General features: G+C 46.8%; 1 gene segment (V, D, J or C); it reads right to left on the minus strand.

Moving 5' to 3' along the window:
• Nucleotides 1-204: 204 nt before the first annotated feature.
• Nucleotides 205-13,427, minus strand: LOC148149228 (Ig kappa chain V region Mem5-like). The segment is given in 3 exon segments: nucleotides 205-1,060; nucleotides 12,853-13,182; nucleotides 13,369-13,427. Coding segments are annotated over 3 exon segments (708 nt in total).
• Between the last annotated feature and the right edge of the window lie 5,781 nt (nucleotides 13,428-19,208).

Below are 19,208 nucleotides of genomic sequence, written 5' to 3' on the forward strand. Positions count from 1 at the left end.
TGGAATCTTGAAACCTCCACAGATTCCAGATCAACTGGATTATTTGAAACTGATTGCTGATTGGCTGTCAGTATCATCTACCACGGATTGACAGGCCACGTAGCCAATTGTGACAATGTCATGCTGATATGCAGCTAATCAGCTGAATGGAGGGTCCATTTCCAAAGCACACAGAGACAGAGACTGAATCTTCATCATCTTTATTCCCTTTTCCAGACTGACATTGACAGAAAACAGACTGCAATTAACAGCCCAGACAGAGGAAGCTGCACAAAATAACAGCTACAATGGCTTTTGAGTAAAACACTTGTGGAGATTTTCTCAATAACATGAGAATCCTGTCCTTCAAATAGTGACAAAAACCTTAAATTGGAACTGGCTGCTGAGCAGGAAGGAGATCTGATTTATTGAAGCAGAAATTTTGAAAGTTCACATTGTTTTGTACAGCTGACAGTTTTCAGCATCTTCGAGAGGTCTTACTTGGCATCACAAGTCATCACTGTCCCCATAAAACACTCCCAGGACAGGGTCAGCACAGGGTTTCATACAGAGTAAAGCTTCCTTTTGATGATCCCAATGACCTGCCTTAACCCTTGAACCTCAGAAATGTCACCGAGCCAATCCCAAGAAGGAAGAGAGTTGAAATTCAGTGCTGACAATGACCTTTGTCCTGCCAGCTCAGCCCTGTTCTTTTTAAAGTTGTGTCTCCTCTGCGGACTGTCTTGAACACTCTACACACATTCTGATCTCCTGATGCTCTTGCTGAGGGGAGAGGTGAGGGTCACGGGGGTGAGGGCACAGGAGAAGCGAGCGTTGGACTCCCAGTCAGACCCAGAGAGGGTCAGCAGGCTGCTGACACTGTAGGTGCTGTCCGAAGCTCGCAGGTAGCTGCTGGTCTGAACACCGTCCGAAATGACTGCACCGTCCTTCTTCCACTGCACCTCCAGCTCATCGGGATAGAAGTGATTGGCAAGGCACACCAGGGTGGCAGTGCCCTTGGCATTGACCTGTTCCGGGGAGGGGGGCAGCAGGGTCAGCTTGGGCTGAGAGTTCTCACGGCCTGAAAGACAAGAGAAACAATTTTAATCCCTGCCATTCAAAGGGATTTCAATTCTCAGAATATTCACTGGTAAAATGTTTGAATATTTGTCTCCAATACCTAATAAACCAGACAAAAGAATTAACATTTTTAAAATTGATTCTTGGGATATGAGTGTCACTGGCAGGAGCAGAATTTATTCCTCATCCCTAATTGCCCCTGAGAAGGTGATAGTGAAAGAGAAGGGACAATTTTGGACCATCGTTTGGGGAATGAATGTGGGCAGATGGAAGAGCTAAAAGATGGCGAGCATTTTAGTGAGAGTGATCAGAACTCAGTGAGATTGGAATTAAGGATGGAAATGGAGAACCATGGAGAAAGTGTAAAAGTTTTCATTTTACTAAATGTTTCGGTAATTTAGTAAAAGTGGACTGGAACCAGTGACATGATGGGAAATCAGTGTCAGGGCAGTGGGAGCCCTCAAGTGACAAGACAGAGATCATTCAGAATCTGTTCCCACAAAGAGTAAGGGTGGGACTCCCAAATCTAGACTCTTAGCCTGGGATGTCAAAAGGCAGCCAGTGTAGGGAAGACCAAACAGGGAAGGTGATGTTGGTTATCTGGAGATCAAACCTGCAGAAAGCTGAGAGGAGGATAGAAAATGCAGGATTAAAATTGAACAGGACCTGAGGAAGGCAAAGAGTTGACAGGATGAAATATGTCCAAATGAATCAGGGAAATCCTACCGAACAAGAGGATTGGGGTCATGTACTGACATGGATTGGGAACTGGTTGGCAGACAGGGCAGGAAGAACAAGTCTTTTTCTGAATGGCAGGTAGTTACCAGTTGGGGTACCACAGGGGCCAGTCCTTGGTACCCAGTTATTCATAATATAATAGAGTCATACAGTCAGAGAGACACAAAAGACCCATCAGTCCATTGTGTCCACATTGGTCAAAAAACAACAACCCAATAATTCTCATCCATTTTTCCAGCATGAGGGAATTAGATGCAGTATGTGTTCAAGAAGGAATTAGATATATTTCTTCGGATTAATGGGATCAAAGAATGTGGGGAGAAAGCAGGAACAGGGGATTATGTTGGATGATTGACCATGATCATATTGAATGGTGGAGCAGGCTTGACGGGCTGAATGGCCTCCTATGTTTGATGTTTCTATCTGTTTCTCAGATATTGAAGGAATGTCTCTTGTCAATTTGAACCTGGAAGTCACATGTGTGTGGGGGTGGAAGATGTGGCCATGGTGATTAATGAATGCGGGTCAGTAAGGTGGTTAAGAAGACACATGGGATAAACTGTTTTTCTTTTTCCCTTGATGGAATGAGGTCATTGCTGGATCGGCAGCATTTATTGCCCATCCATAATCGCCCAGAGGGCAGTTTAGAGTCAACCACATTACTGTGGGTCTGGAGTCACATGGTAACGATGACCGTTTCCTTCCCTCAAGGTCATTTGTGAATCAGATGGCTTTTTCCTGACAATCAACGATGGTCATCATTAGACTCTTAATTCCAGATTCTTTTATTGAATTCACATTCCACCATCAGCTGTGGCAGGATTCTAACCCTGGTTCCCAGAACATTATCTAGACCTCTGGATTAAGAGTTCAGTAATTATATCATTAGACCATCACCTCCCTCTATCATTTTTGGTTGAGAGCGAAAGCAAGGAGTTTGTTTATTCTGGAACTGTATAAAAGCCCAGTTAGAGCACAGTGAGTGAACTGTGTACGGCTCTGGTCACCACATTACAGGAAGGATGTGATCCCACTAGAGATGGGGACAGAGGAGGATTTTGTCAAAAATGGGGAGTTTTAGCTTTGAGGAATGATTGGTTTGGCTGGGATTGTATTCTTTGGAACACAGGAGGCTGAGGGAAGATTTGATCGAGGTGTGGAAAATGATGAGGGGCCTGGATAGAGTGGGTAGGAAGGACTGATTTCCATCAGCACAGAGGATGATAACCATGGGGAGAGATTGAAATTAATTGGACACAGAGTTCGAGGGGCATTGTGGAGTAATTGTTTTCAGCCAGAGACTGGTGGGATCTGGGAACACTGTCTGAAAGGGTTGGAGAAGCAGAAACCCTCATCATATTGAAAAAAAAACACTTGGATATTCATTTGAAACAGTGAAACCACAGCCTTATGGAGCAAGAGCTGGAAAGTGGGATGGAGCTCGATATCTCTTTAACAAATCTCCGATTAAGCTAGTCCCATTTTCCAGCATTTTGCGCATATCCCTCTAAACCCTCCCTATTCATGTACCCATCCTCTTAAATGTTGTAATCATACCATCCTCCACCTCTTCCTCTGGCAGCTCATTCTATACACACACCACCGACCACGGGAAAAAGTTGCCCCTTCAGCCCCTTTCAATTCTTTCCCCTGTCGCCTTCAACCTATGCCTCTAGAACTGGACTCCCCAACTATGAAAATAATACCTTCTCTACTCACCCTTTCAATGCCCCTCATGATTCTATAAACCACAAAATGGTCACCACTCAGCCTCCAACAATCCAGGGAAATTAGATCCTATTCAACCTCTCCCAGTAGCTGAAAACCTCCAACCTTGGCAACATTCTTGTAAATCTTTTCTGAAGCATTTTAAGGTTCACAACATTTTTACTACAGCAGGGCAACCAGAATTACACACAGTATTCCAAACGTGACCTAACCAATGTCCTGTACAGCCGCAACAGCTCCCAGCCAATCAGACAAAGGAGAGTCTGAAGAAGTAATCTATTTGGATTTCCAGAAGGCCTTTGACATAAGGTACGAGCCCATAGAGTTAGGGGCAAGGTACTGGCATGGACTGAGGACTGGTAGGTTGATATAAAGCAGAGAGTGAGGAAAAATGGCAGCTGGTGACTAATAGAGTTCTGCAGGTGTTAATGTTGGCACCATAACTATTCATGTCATGCGTTAACAATCTGAATGAAGGAAGTGAAGACATTGTTGCTAAGTTTGCAGATGACATGAGATAGGTGGAGGGACAGGTAGTGTTGAGAAAGTGAGAAGGCTGTAAAAGGTCTGAGATAGGCTCAGAGAGTGGGCAAAGAAGTGGCAGATAGAATACAATGTGTTACAGTGTGAGATTATGCACTTTGATATTAAGAAGAGATGCAAAGGCTGTTTTCTAAATGAGGAAATGCTTTGGAAATCTAAAGCACAAACCTCATTCAGGTTTCTCTGAAGGTGAACAGGCAGGTCCAGTTTGTGCTTGGGAAGGGAAATGAAATGATAGCATTCATTTCAATTGGGCTAGAATACAAGAGCAGAGATGTAGTGCTGAGGCTGTGTAATGCTCTGGTCAGACCACTTTTGGAATATCATGAACAGATTTGGGACCCATATTCTAAGAAACGATGTGCTGTCATTGGAAGGGTTTACAAGAATGATCCTGGGGATGAAGGGCTTGTCATATGAGGCGTGGTTGAGGACTCTGAGTCTGTACTTGATGGAGTTTCGAAGGATGAAGAGGGATATTATTGAAATTTGCAGAATACTGATCAGCCTAGAAAGAGTGTATGCAGAGAAGATGTTTCCGAAAACAGGAGAGTCGAGGTAACCAAGGCACAGCCTCAGAATGAAGGGCCGACCCTTTCGAGCTGAGATAAGGAGGAATTTCTTCAGCCAAAGGGTGGGGAATCTGTGGAACTCATTGCTACAGAGGGAAGAGTGTATTTAAGACAGAGATAGATAGGTTTGTGATTGTTAAGGGGATCAAACATTCCCATGGAGCAGGCAGAAGAATGGGGATGAGAAGCATATCTGCCAAGATCAAATGGCAGAGCAGATTCAATGGGATGAATGGCTGATTTCTGCTCCTATTTCTTAAAGTCTTCTGGAGAGTTTCCCCAAAACCCTGGAACACTGAACCCACTGGACTGTGAGCCCTGCTTTAGCTGTTTGTCATCAGAATGTTGCCAAGAGGTAACGAAAGAGTGGAGAGAATGTGCATCTATGTGGGAATTTCAGGATACTTTGCAGTTCCTGGAATACCATGAGTGTAGGAAGTGTGGTCAGTGACAGCAGTTGGAGCTCCGGGTTTCAGAGCTTGAGCAGCAGCTGGTATCAGTGCGGAGTGTCCGTGAGGCTGAGAGCTCTGTGGAGAGCACGTTTCTAGACGTTAAGAAAGATTATGTAAGGTATAGACAGGATAGATTGAGTGAATCCTTTATAAGAGTATAAAGGAAGTAGGAGTATACTGAAGAAAGAAATCAGGAGGGCAAAAAGGGGACATGAGATAGCTTTGGCAAATAGAATTAAGGAGAATCCAAAGGGATTTTACAAATACATTAAGGACAAAAGGGTAACTAGGGAGAGAATAGGTCCCTTCAAAGATCAGACAGGCAGCCTTTGTGTGGAGCCACAGAAAATGGGGAAGATACTAAATGAGTATTTTGCATCAGTATTTACTGTGGAAAAGGATATGAAAGATATAGACAGTAGGGAAATAAATGGTGACATCTTGCAGAATGTCCATATTACAGAGGAGAAAGTGCTGGATGTCTTGGAACACATAAAAGTGGATAAATCCCCAGGACCTGATCAGGTGTACCCTCGAGCTCTGTAGGAAGTAGAGAAGTGATTGCTGGGCCTCTTGCTCAGATATTTGTATCATCGATAGTCACAGGTGAGGTGCCGGAAGACAGGAGGTTGGCTAACGAGGTGCCACTGTTTAAGAAGGGTGGTAAGGACAAGCCAGGGAACTATAGACCAGTGAGCCTGACGTCGGTGGTGGGCAAGTTGTTGGAGGGAATCCTGAGGGACAGGATGTACATGTATTTGGAAAGGCAAGGACTGATTAGGGATAGTAAACATGGCTTTGTGTGTGGGAAATCATGTCTCAAAAACTTGATTGAGTTTTTTGAGGAAGTAACAAAGAGGATTGATGAGGGCAGAACAATAGATGTAATCTGTATGGACTCCAGTAAGGTGTTTGATAAGGTTCCCCATGGGAGACTGATTAGCAAGGTTAGATCTCACGGAGTACAGAGGGAACTAGCCATTTGGATACAGAACTGGCTCAAAGGTAGAAGACAGAGCGTGGTGGTGGAGGGTTGTTTTTCAGTCTGGAGGCCTGTGACCAGTGGAGTGCCATAAGGATCGGTGCTGGGTCCTCTACTTTTTGTCATTTACATAAATGATTTGGATGCGAGCATAAGAGGTACAGTTAGTAAGTTTGCAGAAGACACCAAAATTAGAGGTGTAGGGGACAGCAAAGAGGGTTACCTCAGATCACAACAGCATCTTGACCAGATGGGCCAACGGGCTGAGAAGTGGCAGATGGAGTTGAATTCAGATAAATATGAGATGCTGCATTTTGGGAAAGCAAATCTTAGCAGGACTTATACACTTAATGGTAAGGTCCTCGGGAGTGTTGCCGAACAAAGAGTCCTTGGAGTGCAGGTTCATAGCTCCTTGAAAGTGGAGTCGCAGGTAGATAGGATTGTGAAGAAGGCGTTTGGTATGCTTTCATTTACTGGTCAGAGTATTCAGTACAGGGGTTGGGAGGTCATGTTGCAGCTATGCAGTACATTGGTTAGGCCACTGTTGGAATATTGCGTGCAGTGCTGGTCTCCTTCCTATTGGAAAGATGTGAAACTTGAAAGGGATCAGAAAATATTTACAAGGATATTGCCAAGGTTAGAGGATTTGAGGTACAGGGAGAGGCTAAACAGGCTGGGGCTGTTTACCCCGGAGCATCGGAGGCTGAGGGGTGACCTTATAGAGGTTTACAAAATTATGAGGAGCATGGATAGGGTAAACAGGCAAATTCTTTTCCCTGGGGTTGGGGAGTCCAGAACTAGAGGGCATAGGTTTAGGGTGAGAGGGGAAAGATATAAAAGAGACCTACAGGGCAACCTTTTCACGCAGAGGGTGGTACGTGTATGGAATGAGCCGCCAGAGGAAGTGGTGGAGGCTGATACAATTGCAACATTTTAGAAGCATTTGGATGGGTATACGAATAGGAAGGGCTTGGAGGGATATGGGCCGTGTGCTGGCAGGTGGGTCTAGATTGGGTTGGGATATCTGATCGGCATGGACAGGTTGGACCGAAGAGTCTGTTTCCGTGCTGTACATCACTAAGACTCTATTACTCTATGGTCACTCCGCAGCTTCAGAGTATGCAGGGACAGAGGGAATGGGGGAGCAGCAGACAGTCCAAAAGGACCAGGCAGCTAGTACAGGTATCCCCTTAATGAATGCCACTCTCCGACCAGGGTTCAGGTCAGAATCCTGACAAGAATGGTGGTTCATCTGGGAATTGCAGCCAGAACCAAGTCCATGGAGCCAAGGGGAGATTCAGCTGTACAGGGGGGCACAAGGAAGACTGGAAGAGCGATAGTGAGAGGAGATTTGAGTGAGTGGATCGATAGGTGTTTCTGCAGCTGCAGATGGGAATCCAGGATGGTGTGTTGTCTCCCTGGTGCCAGGGTCAAGGATGACACTGAGCAGCTGCAGAGCACCCTGAGGGGAGAGGGGCAACAGGCAGCAGTCGTGGTCCACATCGGTCCCAGTGACAGAGGGAGAAAAGAGATGTGGTCCTGCAGTCAGAATTTCGGGAGCTCAGGAGGGAATTAACTTCAGGAGCACAAAAATAGAAATCGTCACATTACTCGCAGTGCCCCATGAAAGTGAGAAGAGGAACAGGAGGATAACATAGGTGAATGTGGAGCTGGAAAGAGGGTCCAGGAGGGGGGGGGGGGGGCTTTGGATTCTTGGGAAATTGGGACTGGGTCTCGGGGAGATGGGATCTGGACAGACCAGACGGCGTTGCTCCTGAACAGAGCTGGGACTGAGTTCCTTTGGGGTGATTTACTCGTGCTGTTGGAGAGGGATTAAACTAACTTGGCAGGGCTGTGGGATCCAGGAGATGATATCAAAGAGGAACACCGAGGTCCACAGAATCGTCAGTGCAGTCAATACAGCACCACCCAGTGGGAAGGATGTGGAGGAATACATTTGCAAGGAATTTACAGAGACCTGCAAATATAATAGAGTCATTATAATTAGGGTGGAAGGGGTGTCTTTAATTTCTGAATATAGACTGGGGTAGTAGCAGTGTAATGGGCAGAGAGGGGCCAGAGTTGTGAGAGTGTGTTCAGGTGAACTTTCTCCAGCCGCATGTTTCCAGTCCAATGAGAAAGGAGGCTCTGCTAGATCTGGATCTTGGAGTGAGGAGGCCCAAGTGGATCAAGTGTCAGTCAGAGGACATTTAGGGAAGAGTGATCATTGTATCACATGGTTTAGGGCGACAGTGGAAAAGAACAAAGGCATTTTCAGGGTCAAACATACTCACTGGGGAAAATGCCAGCTTCCATGGCATATGGATGTATTGGATCTGAATAAAGTAGGGTCAAAGGTTGTCAGGAAAGCCCTGATGAGAATAGTAGAGGATGTGGACCACGGATAGTCAAGGTATATTTGAGGGAGGGCAAACAATTCCTAAACTCACTCGAGGGCAAACGTGGTAGAATTATGGTAAATAAGAAAAGGGCAGAAGAGTAACTAGAGAGAGATTAGGACCCCATGAAGATGAACAATGTACCTCTGGGTGGATCCACAGGAAATGGTTCAGATCCTAAATGAATATTCTGGGTCAGTATTTATCATGGAGAAAGACTTGGGAGTTTGGGAACTTGGGAAGTAAATAGCAATGTCTTGACACAAGTCCACATTATGGAAGAGGATTCCTTAAAGTGAAAGACAGTAGATAAATCTCCAGGACCTGATCAGATGTATCCCAGGACATTGTGGAAAGCTAGGAAAGAGATTGCTGGACCCCTTGCTGAGGTATGTTTCTGATCGATATCCATGAGTGAGGTGCTGGAGAACCAGAGAGGTTGGCTTATGTTAGCCATTATTTAAGGAAGGCTGTAAGGAAAAGCCAGGGCACTATAAACCAATGAGCCTGATGTCATTGCTGGGTAAGTTATTGGAGTGAATTCTGAGGGACAGGATTTACATGCATTTGGTCAATCAATGCAGTTTTGTGCATGGTAATCATGTCTCACTAACGTGATTGAGGTTGTTTGAAGAGAAGATTGATGGAGGCAGAACAGTAGACACTGTCTATATGGACCTCAGCAAAGCGTTTGACAAGGTTCCACATGACAGACTAGTTAGTAAGGTTAGACCACATAAGATCCAGGGGGGCTAGCCATTTGGGTAAAATATTGGCTTGAAGATAGGAGACAGAGAATGTTGGAGAAAGTGAGGACTACAGATGCTGGAGACCAGAGTTGAAAATTGTGGTGTTGGAAAAGCGCAGCAGGCCAGGCAGCATCCGGGGAGCAGGAGAATCGACATTTCAGGCATAAGCCCTTCTTCAGGAATGAAGCTGGTGTGCCAAGCGGGCTGAGATAAAAGGTAGGGAGGAGCGGAATTTGGGGGAGAGGCGCTGTGAATACGATAGGTGAAAGGAGGTGAGGGTGAGGGTGATAGGCCAGAGAGGGAGTGGGGGGCGGAGAAGTCAGGAAGAAGAATGCAGGTCAAGAGGGCGGTGCTGAATCCGGGGATTGGGACTGAGATAAGGTGGGGCGAGGGGCAACGAGGAAGCTGGAGAAATCTACATTCATCCCTTGTGGTTGGAGAGTTCCAAGGCGGAAGATGAGGTGCTCTTCCTCCAGGCATCATGTTGCCAGGGTCTGGCGATGGAGGAGGCCAAGGACCTGCATGTCCTTGACGGAGTGGGAGGGGGAGTTAAGTGTTCAGCCACGGGGCGGTTGGGTTGGTTGGTGCGGGTGTCCCAGAGGTGTTCCCTGAAATGTTCTGCAAGTAGGCGGCCTGTCTCCTCAATGTAGAGGAGACCACATCGGGTGCAGCGGATACAGTAAATGACGTGTGTGGAGGTGCAGGTGAATTTGCGACAGATATGGAAGGATCCATTGGGGCCTTGGAGGGAGGTGAGGGGGGAGGTGTGGGCGCAAGTTTTGCACTTCTTGCAGTTGCAGGGGAAAGTGCCGGGAGTGGAGGTTGGGTTGGTGCGGGGTGTGGACCTGACGAGGGAGTCGTGGAGGGAGTGGTCTCTCCGGAACGCTGGTTTCCAGCATCTGCAGTCCTCACTTTTGTCAATTTGCGACACCTCTGCCCATTTCCCCAAATGATCAAGGTCCCACTGTATTCTCAGATAAGCTTCTTCACTATCCACTGTCCCACCAATTTTGGTGTCATTTACAAATTTGCCATAATTCCTATATTCACATCCAAATCATTTATTTAAATGATGAAAAGCCATGGACCCAGCACCAATCCTTGGGCACACAGCTGATAACTCATCTCCAGTCTGAAAAGCAAGGCTTTACCAACATTCTCTGTTGAAAAGTGTGGTGCTGGAAAAGCGCAGCAGGCCAGGAAGCATCCGAGAAGCAGGAGAATCGACGTTTCGGGCATAAGCCCTTCTTCAGGAATGAGGCTGGTGTGCCAAGCGGGCTGAGATAAAAGGTGGGAAGGGGGTGGGGCACTGGGAATATATTGGTGGAAGGAGGTGAGGGTGATAGACCGGAGAGAGAGTGGGGGCGGAGAGGTCGGGAAGAAGATTGCAGGTCAAGAGGGCTGCGCTGAATCTGGGAGTTCGACTAGAGGAATCCTGATGAAGAGCTTTTGCCCGAAACTTCGATTTTCCTGCTCCTCGGATGTTGCCTGACCTGCTGTGCTTTTCCAGCACCACTTTGATCTAAACGTGTGGCAAATGGAGTTCAATTTAGATAAATGTGAGGTGCTGCATTTTGGAAAGTCAAACCAGGGCAGGAGTTATACAGCTAATGGTAGTGTTGCTGAACAAAGAGACCTCGGGGTGCAGGGGCAGGGGCAGGTATACGGGTAGGTGCAGGGGCAGGGGCAGGGGCATTATTCCTTGACAGTGGAGTCACAGGGAGACAGGGCGATGAAGAAGGTGTTGGGTACACTTGCCTTTATTGGTCACTGCACTAAGTATCAGAGTTGGGACATTATTTGCAGCTGTACAGGGAATTGGTGAGCCTACTTTGGCAATAACATGAACAATTATGATCATCCTGTGATAGGAAGGATGCTGTTAAACTTAAAATGCTGCAGAAAAGATTTACATGGATTCGCCTGGAACTGGAGGGTTTGAGCTGTCAGAAGAGGCTCATTAAATGGGTTATATTTTCTGCAGGATCGGAGGCTGAGGGGTGGCCTTATAGATGTTTATAAAATCATGATGGACATGGACAGGATGTATATCCCAGGTCTTTTCCTTGGGAAGGAGAGTCCAAAACTAGAGGGCACAGGTTTAAGGTGAGAGGCAAAAGATCCAAAAGGGACCTGAGGGGTAACTTGTCACACAGGGGGTGGTGCGTGTATGGATTGAGCTGCCGGAGAAAGTGCTGGAGACGGATACAATTATAGCATTTAAAAGATGTTTGGATGGGTACATGGATAGGAAGAGTTTAGAGGGATGTGGGCCAAATGCTGGCAAATGGGATGAGGTCAGTTTTGGATATCTAGTTAGCATGGACAAGTTAGACCGAAAGATCTGTTTCCACACTGTATGACTCCATGACCATGAGAGGCTGGAAAAGCTGAGACCTTTTACCTTGAAGTGCCGGAGGCTGAGGAGTGACCTTATAGAGGTTTATAAAATCATGTGGGACATAAATAATGTGAATAATGCAGGAAGGAGGTGAATGTTTTGTAGAGATGGCAAACATATGCCCAAAGATCATTCCAGGGATGAGGAACATCAGTTATGAAGATAGATTGGAAAATTTGGGATGTCTTCTTTGGAGAAAGTTACAGATCACACAACACCAGGTTATAGTCCAACAGGTTAATGTGGAAGCACTAGCTTTTGGAGCACCGCTGACAACCACCTGATGAAGGAGGGGCGCTCCGAAAGCCAGTGCTTCCAAATAAACCCCCTGTTGGACTATAACCTGTGTTGTGTGATTTTTAACTTTGTCCACCCCAGTCCAACACTGGCACCTCCAAGTCTTTGGAGAAGGCAGCGAGGAGAATTGTTCCAGAAATTCAAAATCAGGAGGGGCCTGGACAGTGTAAATAGGGAGAAAATGATTCCACTTGTGAAAGGATTAAGATTGAAAATAATTGGATAAGTAACAAAAGTGAAATGAGGAAAAGCATTTTCAGCCAGTGAGTGGTTAAGGTGTGGAATGCACTGCCTGAGAGTGTGGTGGAGGCAGCTTCAATTGAAACATTCCGAAGGGAATGAGACTGTTATTTGAAAAGGAACAATGTGCAGGGTGACCGGGAGAAGGCAGGAGAATGACACTCAGTGAATTGCTCAGAGAGCCAGTACAGACAGGATGGACAGAATGGCCTCCTTGTGCACTTTAACAATTCTGTAACTGTGATTGAGCAGAGTTAAAGCTGTGGGAGGTGGGACCTCGCTGTCTCACTGTGCTGCTGCTGCTGCTGCTGCTGCTGAGGTCAGTGAGATCAGAGACTGGGACAGGGAGCCAGAGCTCACATCAAACTCTGCCCGTGTGTCCGTCACACTGAGACTGGCAGGAGGCTACTCACTGATTTCACTCCATGCTGAAAGAATGGGACCACAGGATGCAAATGGACAGAGCTCCTCCACACGATGAGTAAAACTTACTGAATTATACCTTGCTGCTTAAAGGGGGCAATGGAATTAAAGAAATACAGCTGGACACCCTGTTAGACACAGTGCTCCTCAATCAACCATTTCATTCACTGCAGCTCCCCACTAACACCTGCAGCAATTCAGTATTTGTGTTTTAGAAATTGTGTTTAGAGATTGAAAGGGTTAATAATGGAGGATTGAGGTTGACTTACTCAGTCTGAGCTTGGTTCCTTTACCGAACGTGCAAGGCCGCCTGTTATGCTGCTTACAGTAATAGTCAGCGACATCCTCATTCTGAACGTTGCTGATTTTCAGGGTGAAACTGGTCCCATATCCTCTGCCAGTGAATCGCTCGGAGACGCCTGTGTTTAGAGTTGTTGCTTCATAGATCAGGAGAGAGGGTTTCTGACCTTCTCGCTGCTGGTACCAGCTGAGGTCATTTGTAATATCTTGACTGGCCGTACAGGTGATGGTTGCAGTCTGGCCCAGTCCCACTGACAGGACCGGGGGTGACTGGGTCATGATGATGTCCCCACTAATACCTGAGGGGTCAGAGAGAAACACAGTGAAGTCAGAACTGTCACAGAAAGAGACTGTGAAATGAGAGATTGTTGGAGACACTGAGCATTCCTCTGGTTTCAGCATTTTCCCTTCAATCACAAGTCAGTGGAATTGGAGTGAAATGGAGAGCAGCTAAAGATTCAAGGTGAAAGGAGAGAGATTTGTACCTGTAACACAGAATGCCAGGGGCCAGATCAGCTGGATGTGTGAAATCATGGTGTGTGCTCTTGTCCCTGTGCCTGGTTCCTGATAAACTCTCCCTTCACTGGGCTCTGCTTTATAAAGCTGCATCCTGTGAGAGTCTGACTGGGTGTTCCTCAGTATGTAAATGGAATCAGGCAGAGAGAGCCACGTCAGCCACTCACACTTTCAATGTCTCGAGGGTTTGTGACTCAACCAGCCTTTCAGGCAGTGAGTTCCAGACTCCCACCACCCTCTGGGTAAAAACATTCCTCAATTCTCCTCTCAGGGTCTACCTCAACTGAACCTGAACTCACTTGAGTTGAAAGGATGAGAGGAGGTCTGACTGCAATGTATAACATTCTAACAGAGCTGGACAGACTTTATGCTGGAAGAGGTTTCCCAAGGTTGGGGAGTCTGGAATCAGGTACCACAGTCTCAGGGGGACATTGGGTCGACCGTTTTGGATTCAGATGAGGAAACATTTCTTCACTTAGAGGATGGTTAACAAGTGGAATTCTCTACCAGAGAAGGCTGTTGAGGACAAAGGACTGAATATATTCAAGAAAAAGACAGAGGTAATTCTTTTGCATTTTAACAACATCAAGGGGTATGGGAAGATGGTAGGAATATGGCATTAAGTCAGAGGGCTATCCATGATCATATTGGATGACAGAGATACTCAAAGGGCTGAATGGCCTATTCTTACTATATTTCTATGTCTGTGTTACCTTCAATCTCTGCCCCTTGGTATTGTTCCCTCTACGATGGAAAAGGTGCCTTCCTACCCACCCTATCTCTGCATCTCATAATCTTACAGCCCTCTGTTAGGTCCCCTCTCAACCTTCACTGCTCCAACGAAAACAACTCCAGTCTTTCTAATCTTTCCTCATCGCTCAGCCCCTCCAGGCCAGGCAGCGTCCTGGTAAATCTCCTCTGTACCCTCTCTAGTACAATCACATCCTTCCCAGAATGTGGTGTCCAGAACGTGTCTCGCTCTCTCTCTATCACTGTCTCTCTGTCTCACATCTGCCATGTCTTTCTCTCTACATCTCTCTCCCACTCTTAATCTCTCTCATATTCTATCTCTCCCACTCTGTCTCATAGCCACTCTCTCTAACTCTCTTTTGCTTCTTCACTCTGTCTCACAATCTCCATTTCTTCACCTCTCACTGTTTCCCTCATTCACTCCCTCACTCCCTCCAATTGTGATCTGCCTCTCTCTATTCCTTCCTCTTTTACTCTTCCTCCCTCTCTTCCATCTCTTGTCGGTGGCACAGTGGTGGTGGGCAGCACGGTGGCACAGTGGTTAGCACTGCTGCCTCACAGCGCCAGAGACCCGGGTTCAATTCCCGCCTCAGGCGACTGACTGTGTGGAGTTCTCCCCGTGTCTGCGTGGGTTTCCTCCGGGTGCTCCGGTTTCTTCCCACAGTCCAAAGATGTGCAGGTCAGGTGAATTGGCCATGCTAAATTGCCTGTAGTGTTTGGTAAGGGGTAAATGTAGGCGTATGGGTGGGTTGCACTTCGGCAGGGCAGTGTGGACTTGTTGGGCTGAAGGGCCTGTTTCCACATTGTAAGCAATCTAATCTAATCTCTGCAGTCTCCCTCCCACTCTCTCTCTCCAGCATTCTGTCTCAAATCCTACTCTTGTTTCTCTCTCTCTCTCACTCACAACCCGACCCTCCTATCCTGATTCCCTTCACTCTTAGTCTCACACTCTCTTTCTCCTCCTCTGTCGGTTTCTCTCTTTCTCTCTCTCCATCCCTCTCAGTAACATCCTATTTCTCTCTCTCTATCCCTCAACCTCACCATCTCTACTTTCCTCCACCTCTCTCTCTCTCACTCACTTCACACATCTCACACTGTTCCAGACACTCCTCATTCTCTATCTCTCACCCTCTCACACACACTCTCTCCCTCTACCTCTCTCACTGACTCTCTTCTCTCTCTTTTCCACAGTCTGCCAGGAGGCAATATTTAAATGCAGGGTGAATCCCGCTCTGCTTTGCCTCATGAGTGGATGTTAACCATTGACCCCAGAGGCATGTCTTCTCCTGGAGTAAGGCTCCATTTCCCACACTGAGCAGACTTTAGCCTCTCTCAGGAAGATGGATAGATTCTTGTCAAATGAAGGGCAGTTCTGTGCTGTTGGCCTATTCTCACTGGGGACTGGTTTGGACACAAACCTCATTCCATGAAGGCCCAGCAGAGAGAGGAGATCCTCAGGCCATCAGTGTGAGCTGGAGGGACAGCACAGGCTCTTCCCCACTGACCCAGCCTGACAATCACAACATGTTCCAATCTCTTCCCCTCTCCTTCCCTTTCCATGATCAGTCTCCAGGTCAGAGTGTTTCACTGGGATGAGAGCTGGACAATTACATAGTTACAACAGAATGGAACTCAGCCCCATACCCACCATGGTGCCCATGACCCACTGGACTCTCCAAAAGGGGCCAGTAAACATGGAACTCCTTCCACTGGACAGACCACTCTGCAATAGACACTATTAAATATGGGCATCCTTCCCACTGGACCCTCCAATAGAAACCAGCAAACTGGGACTTCCTTCCCAATGGACAGTCCAATGGAGACCAGTAAACATGGACATCCATACCATTGGAACATCCAATAGATACCAGTAAACATGGGCCTCCTTTCCACTGGACTGTCCAGTAGAGACCAGTAAACACGAGCCTCCTTCCTACTGGATGTTCGAACAGATAGCAGGAACCATGGGCCTCCTTCCCCCTGTACCTTCCAATAGAGACCACTAGATATGTGTCTCATTCCCGCTGGAATCTCTAACTGAGATCAGTAAAGATGGGCCTTCTTCCCATTAGACCTTCCAGTATCTCAGCATTAAACCCCAAATTGGCCTCTGATTTCCATTCCCACAACATTGTCCGCCTTTGCAATACATCAGCCCCTTGACCACAGAAACCTTCATTCCTGTTTGTCCCACTCCATGATTCCGATGTCCTCTCCCAGCTTCCCCCATCCATGCTCCATAAACCCCAATTGTCTGAAATGGAGTGGTCCCTTCCCTGTCTCACATCAAGGAGGAGATGGACAGATTTTTAATGAGTAATGGGTTAAAGGATGATGGAGAATGAACAGGAAAGTGGAGTTGAGGCTGAGATGGGATCAGCCATGATTGTATTAAATGATGGAGTGGGCTCGAGGGGCTGAATTGCCTGCTCCTAGTTCTTATGTTCATCCACCCGCACCCCCATTCCTCTTACTGCAACTTTGTGAACCCTCTTGAAATGTTTTGGACATTGAAGGTGCAATGTGAATTCAAGATCTGTGTGGATTTTATGTGGGGACAGAATTATACAGGGGGAGTGATAGCTCCAGCAAGTGAATATCCCGCTGAGAGGTTCCAGCCTTCCATATACAGAATGGGGAAGTGGGGGAGGTCAGAATATACTGTCAGGGTCCATGGCACTCTCCCCCAGCAATGTGGTTGGCTCTGAACTGCCCTCTGAAATAACTGAGCAAGGCACACCGTTGTATCAATCGTGATGACATCTCAACAAAGAAATAAAATGGGACAGACCACCCAGCATCGATCTAAACACCAAAAAGACAATGACAGAAATAGTCCTGTCTACCCTGCTCCATCCTCCTTACTGACATCTGGGGGCTAGTGCCAAATTCAGGAGAGCTGTCTCACAGACCAGTCAAGCAACAGCCTGACACAGTCACACTCACAGAATCATACCTTACAGACAATGTCCCAGACACCGCCATCACTGTCCCTGAATGTGTCCTGTCCCACCAGAAGGGCAGACCCAGCAGAGCTGGCAGCACAGTGGTGTACAGCCAGGAGGGAGTTACCTTGGGAGTCCTCTCCGCTGACTCCAGACCCCATGGAGTCTCATGACACCAGGTTAAACATGGGTGAGGAAACCTCCTGTTGATCATCACATACCACCCTCCCTTGGCTGATGAATCAGTCTCTCCTCCATGTTGAACAGCACATGGCGGAACACCGAGGGTGATGACAGCACAGAATGTACTCTGGGTGGGGGATTTTAATGCCCACCACTGAGAGTGGTTCGGCAGTAGCACTACTGATCGAGCTGGTCGGGTCCTAAAGGACAAAGCTGCAGGACTGGGCCTGCAGCTGGTAGTGAAGGAAACAACAAGAGGGAAAAATCTACTTGCCCTCATCTTCACCAATCTTGCGGCTTTAGTTGCATCTGTCCTGTATATGTAAGAGTGACCATCACAGAGTCCTTGTGGAAACAAAGTCTGACCGTCACATTGAGAATACCCTCCATTGTGCTGTGTGGTACTAACACTGTTCTAAATAGGACAGACTTTGAACAGATAGAGCAACTCAAGGCAAGCTCGGGAATGGTGATGATCGCCAATGATTCCATAATGTTCAGCATCATTCACAACTCCTCAAAAACTAAAGCAGTCCATGATCAGATGCACCAACATGGACTGTCTGAAAAGCGACATTTCACATTGGTTCCATGCAAATGCCAGGCCAATAAGAGACAATCCAACCATCACTCCTTGACAGTGAATGGTATTATTATCACTGAATCCTCACTGTCAACATCCAGAAACTCAATTGGCTCACCACAGAAACACAATGGTTACAAGAGCAGGCTCGAGGCTAGCAATACTGCATCTAGTACCTCACCTCCTGATTCCCCTAAAGCCTGTCGATCATCAACAAGGCACAAGTCAGAATTGTGATAGAATACCCCCCATTGTCTGGATGGGTGCAGTTCCAACAACATTCATAGAGTGATGGTGTCATAGAATCACAGACCCTACAGCCAAACTTGTCCATGCTGACCAGGTTTCCAAACCTGAACGAGTCCCATTTGCCTGTGTTTGGCCCATATCTCTCTAACCTTTCCTATCCATGTCAATCATATCCTATGTCTTCCTTATCCACTCAAAAAGCTTGATAATGTTCAGAGCAAAGCAGCCTGCTTGGTTGACATCACATCCACAAAGCAGCCATCTTACCACCATTGACACTTAGTCGCAGCAGTGTGTATTATCTATAAGATACACTGCAGAGATTCACCAAAGATTGTCATACAACACCTTCCAAAACCAAAAATAGAAATTGTTGGAAAAGCTCAAGTATGAAGGGTCACGTGCCCCAAAGCGTTAACTCTGATTTCTCTTCACAGATGCTGCCAGACCTGCTGAGCTTTCCAGCAATTTCTGTTTTTGTCTCTGATTTACAGCAGCTGCAGTTCTTTTGGTACCTTCCAAACACATGAACAGCTCCAGTTAGAAGGACAAGAGCAGCAGATATATGGGAACAGCATGTCTGCAAATTCATCTCCAAGGCACATAACATCCTGACTTGGAAATATATCACTGTTCCATCACTGTAAGTGGGTCAAAATCCTGGAATTGCCTCCCTAAGGACATTGTGGGTCAACATACCGTATGTGATCTATAGCAGTTCAAGAAGGCAGCACCTTCTCAAAGGCAACTAGGGACGGGTAGCAAATGCTGACCCAGCCAGTGACGCCCACATCCAATGAGTGAATATATAAAAACAAATGAAGTGTCCCTCAGGAGGGGAGAGGGAATGTTCAAGGTCCTGAACTCCATTCCCCAGCCCAGGCAGCTTGTCTCCCAATGAATGAATGAGATGACAGATTAGGGACAGTCTCATGCTGTGGAACCAGGTCTATAAGAGAGAATTAGAGATCAAGCTGAAAAGGAAAGTATTGCTGGGTTATGGGGAGAGAGAGGGTCAATGAGATTAATTGGGTCACTCACAGGCACAATGGGCTGAATGGCCACCCCCTGTGCTGTCAGATTCCAGGGAGTTCAGACA

Source organism: Chiloscyllium plagiosum, unplaced genomic scaffold (genome assembly GCF_037043375.1).
Source record: "Chiloscyllium plagiosum isolate Xiang-an unplaced genomic scaffold, Cpla_swu_hap1 HiC_scaffold_9, whole genome shotgun sequence".
In the NCBI taxonomy this organism is placed as follows: Eukaryota; Metazoa; Chordata; class Chondrichthyes; order Orectolobiformes; family Hemiscylliidae; genus Chiloscyllium; species Chiloscyllium plagiosum.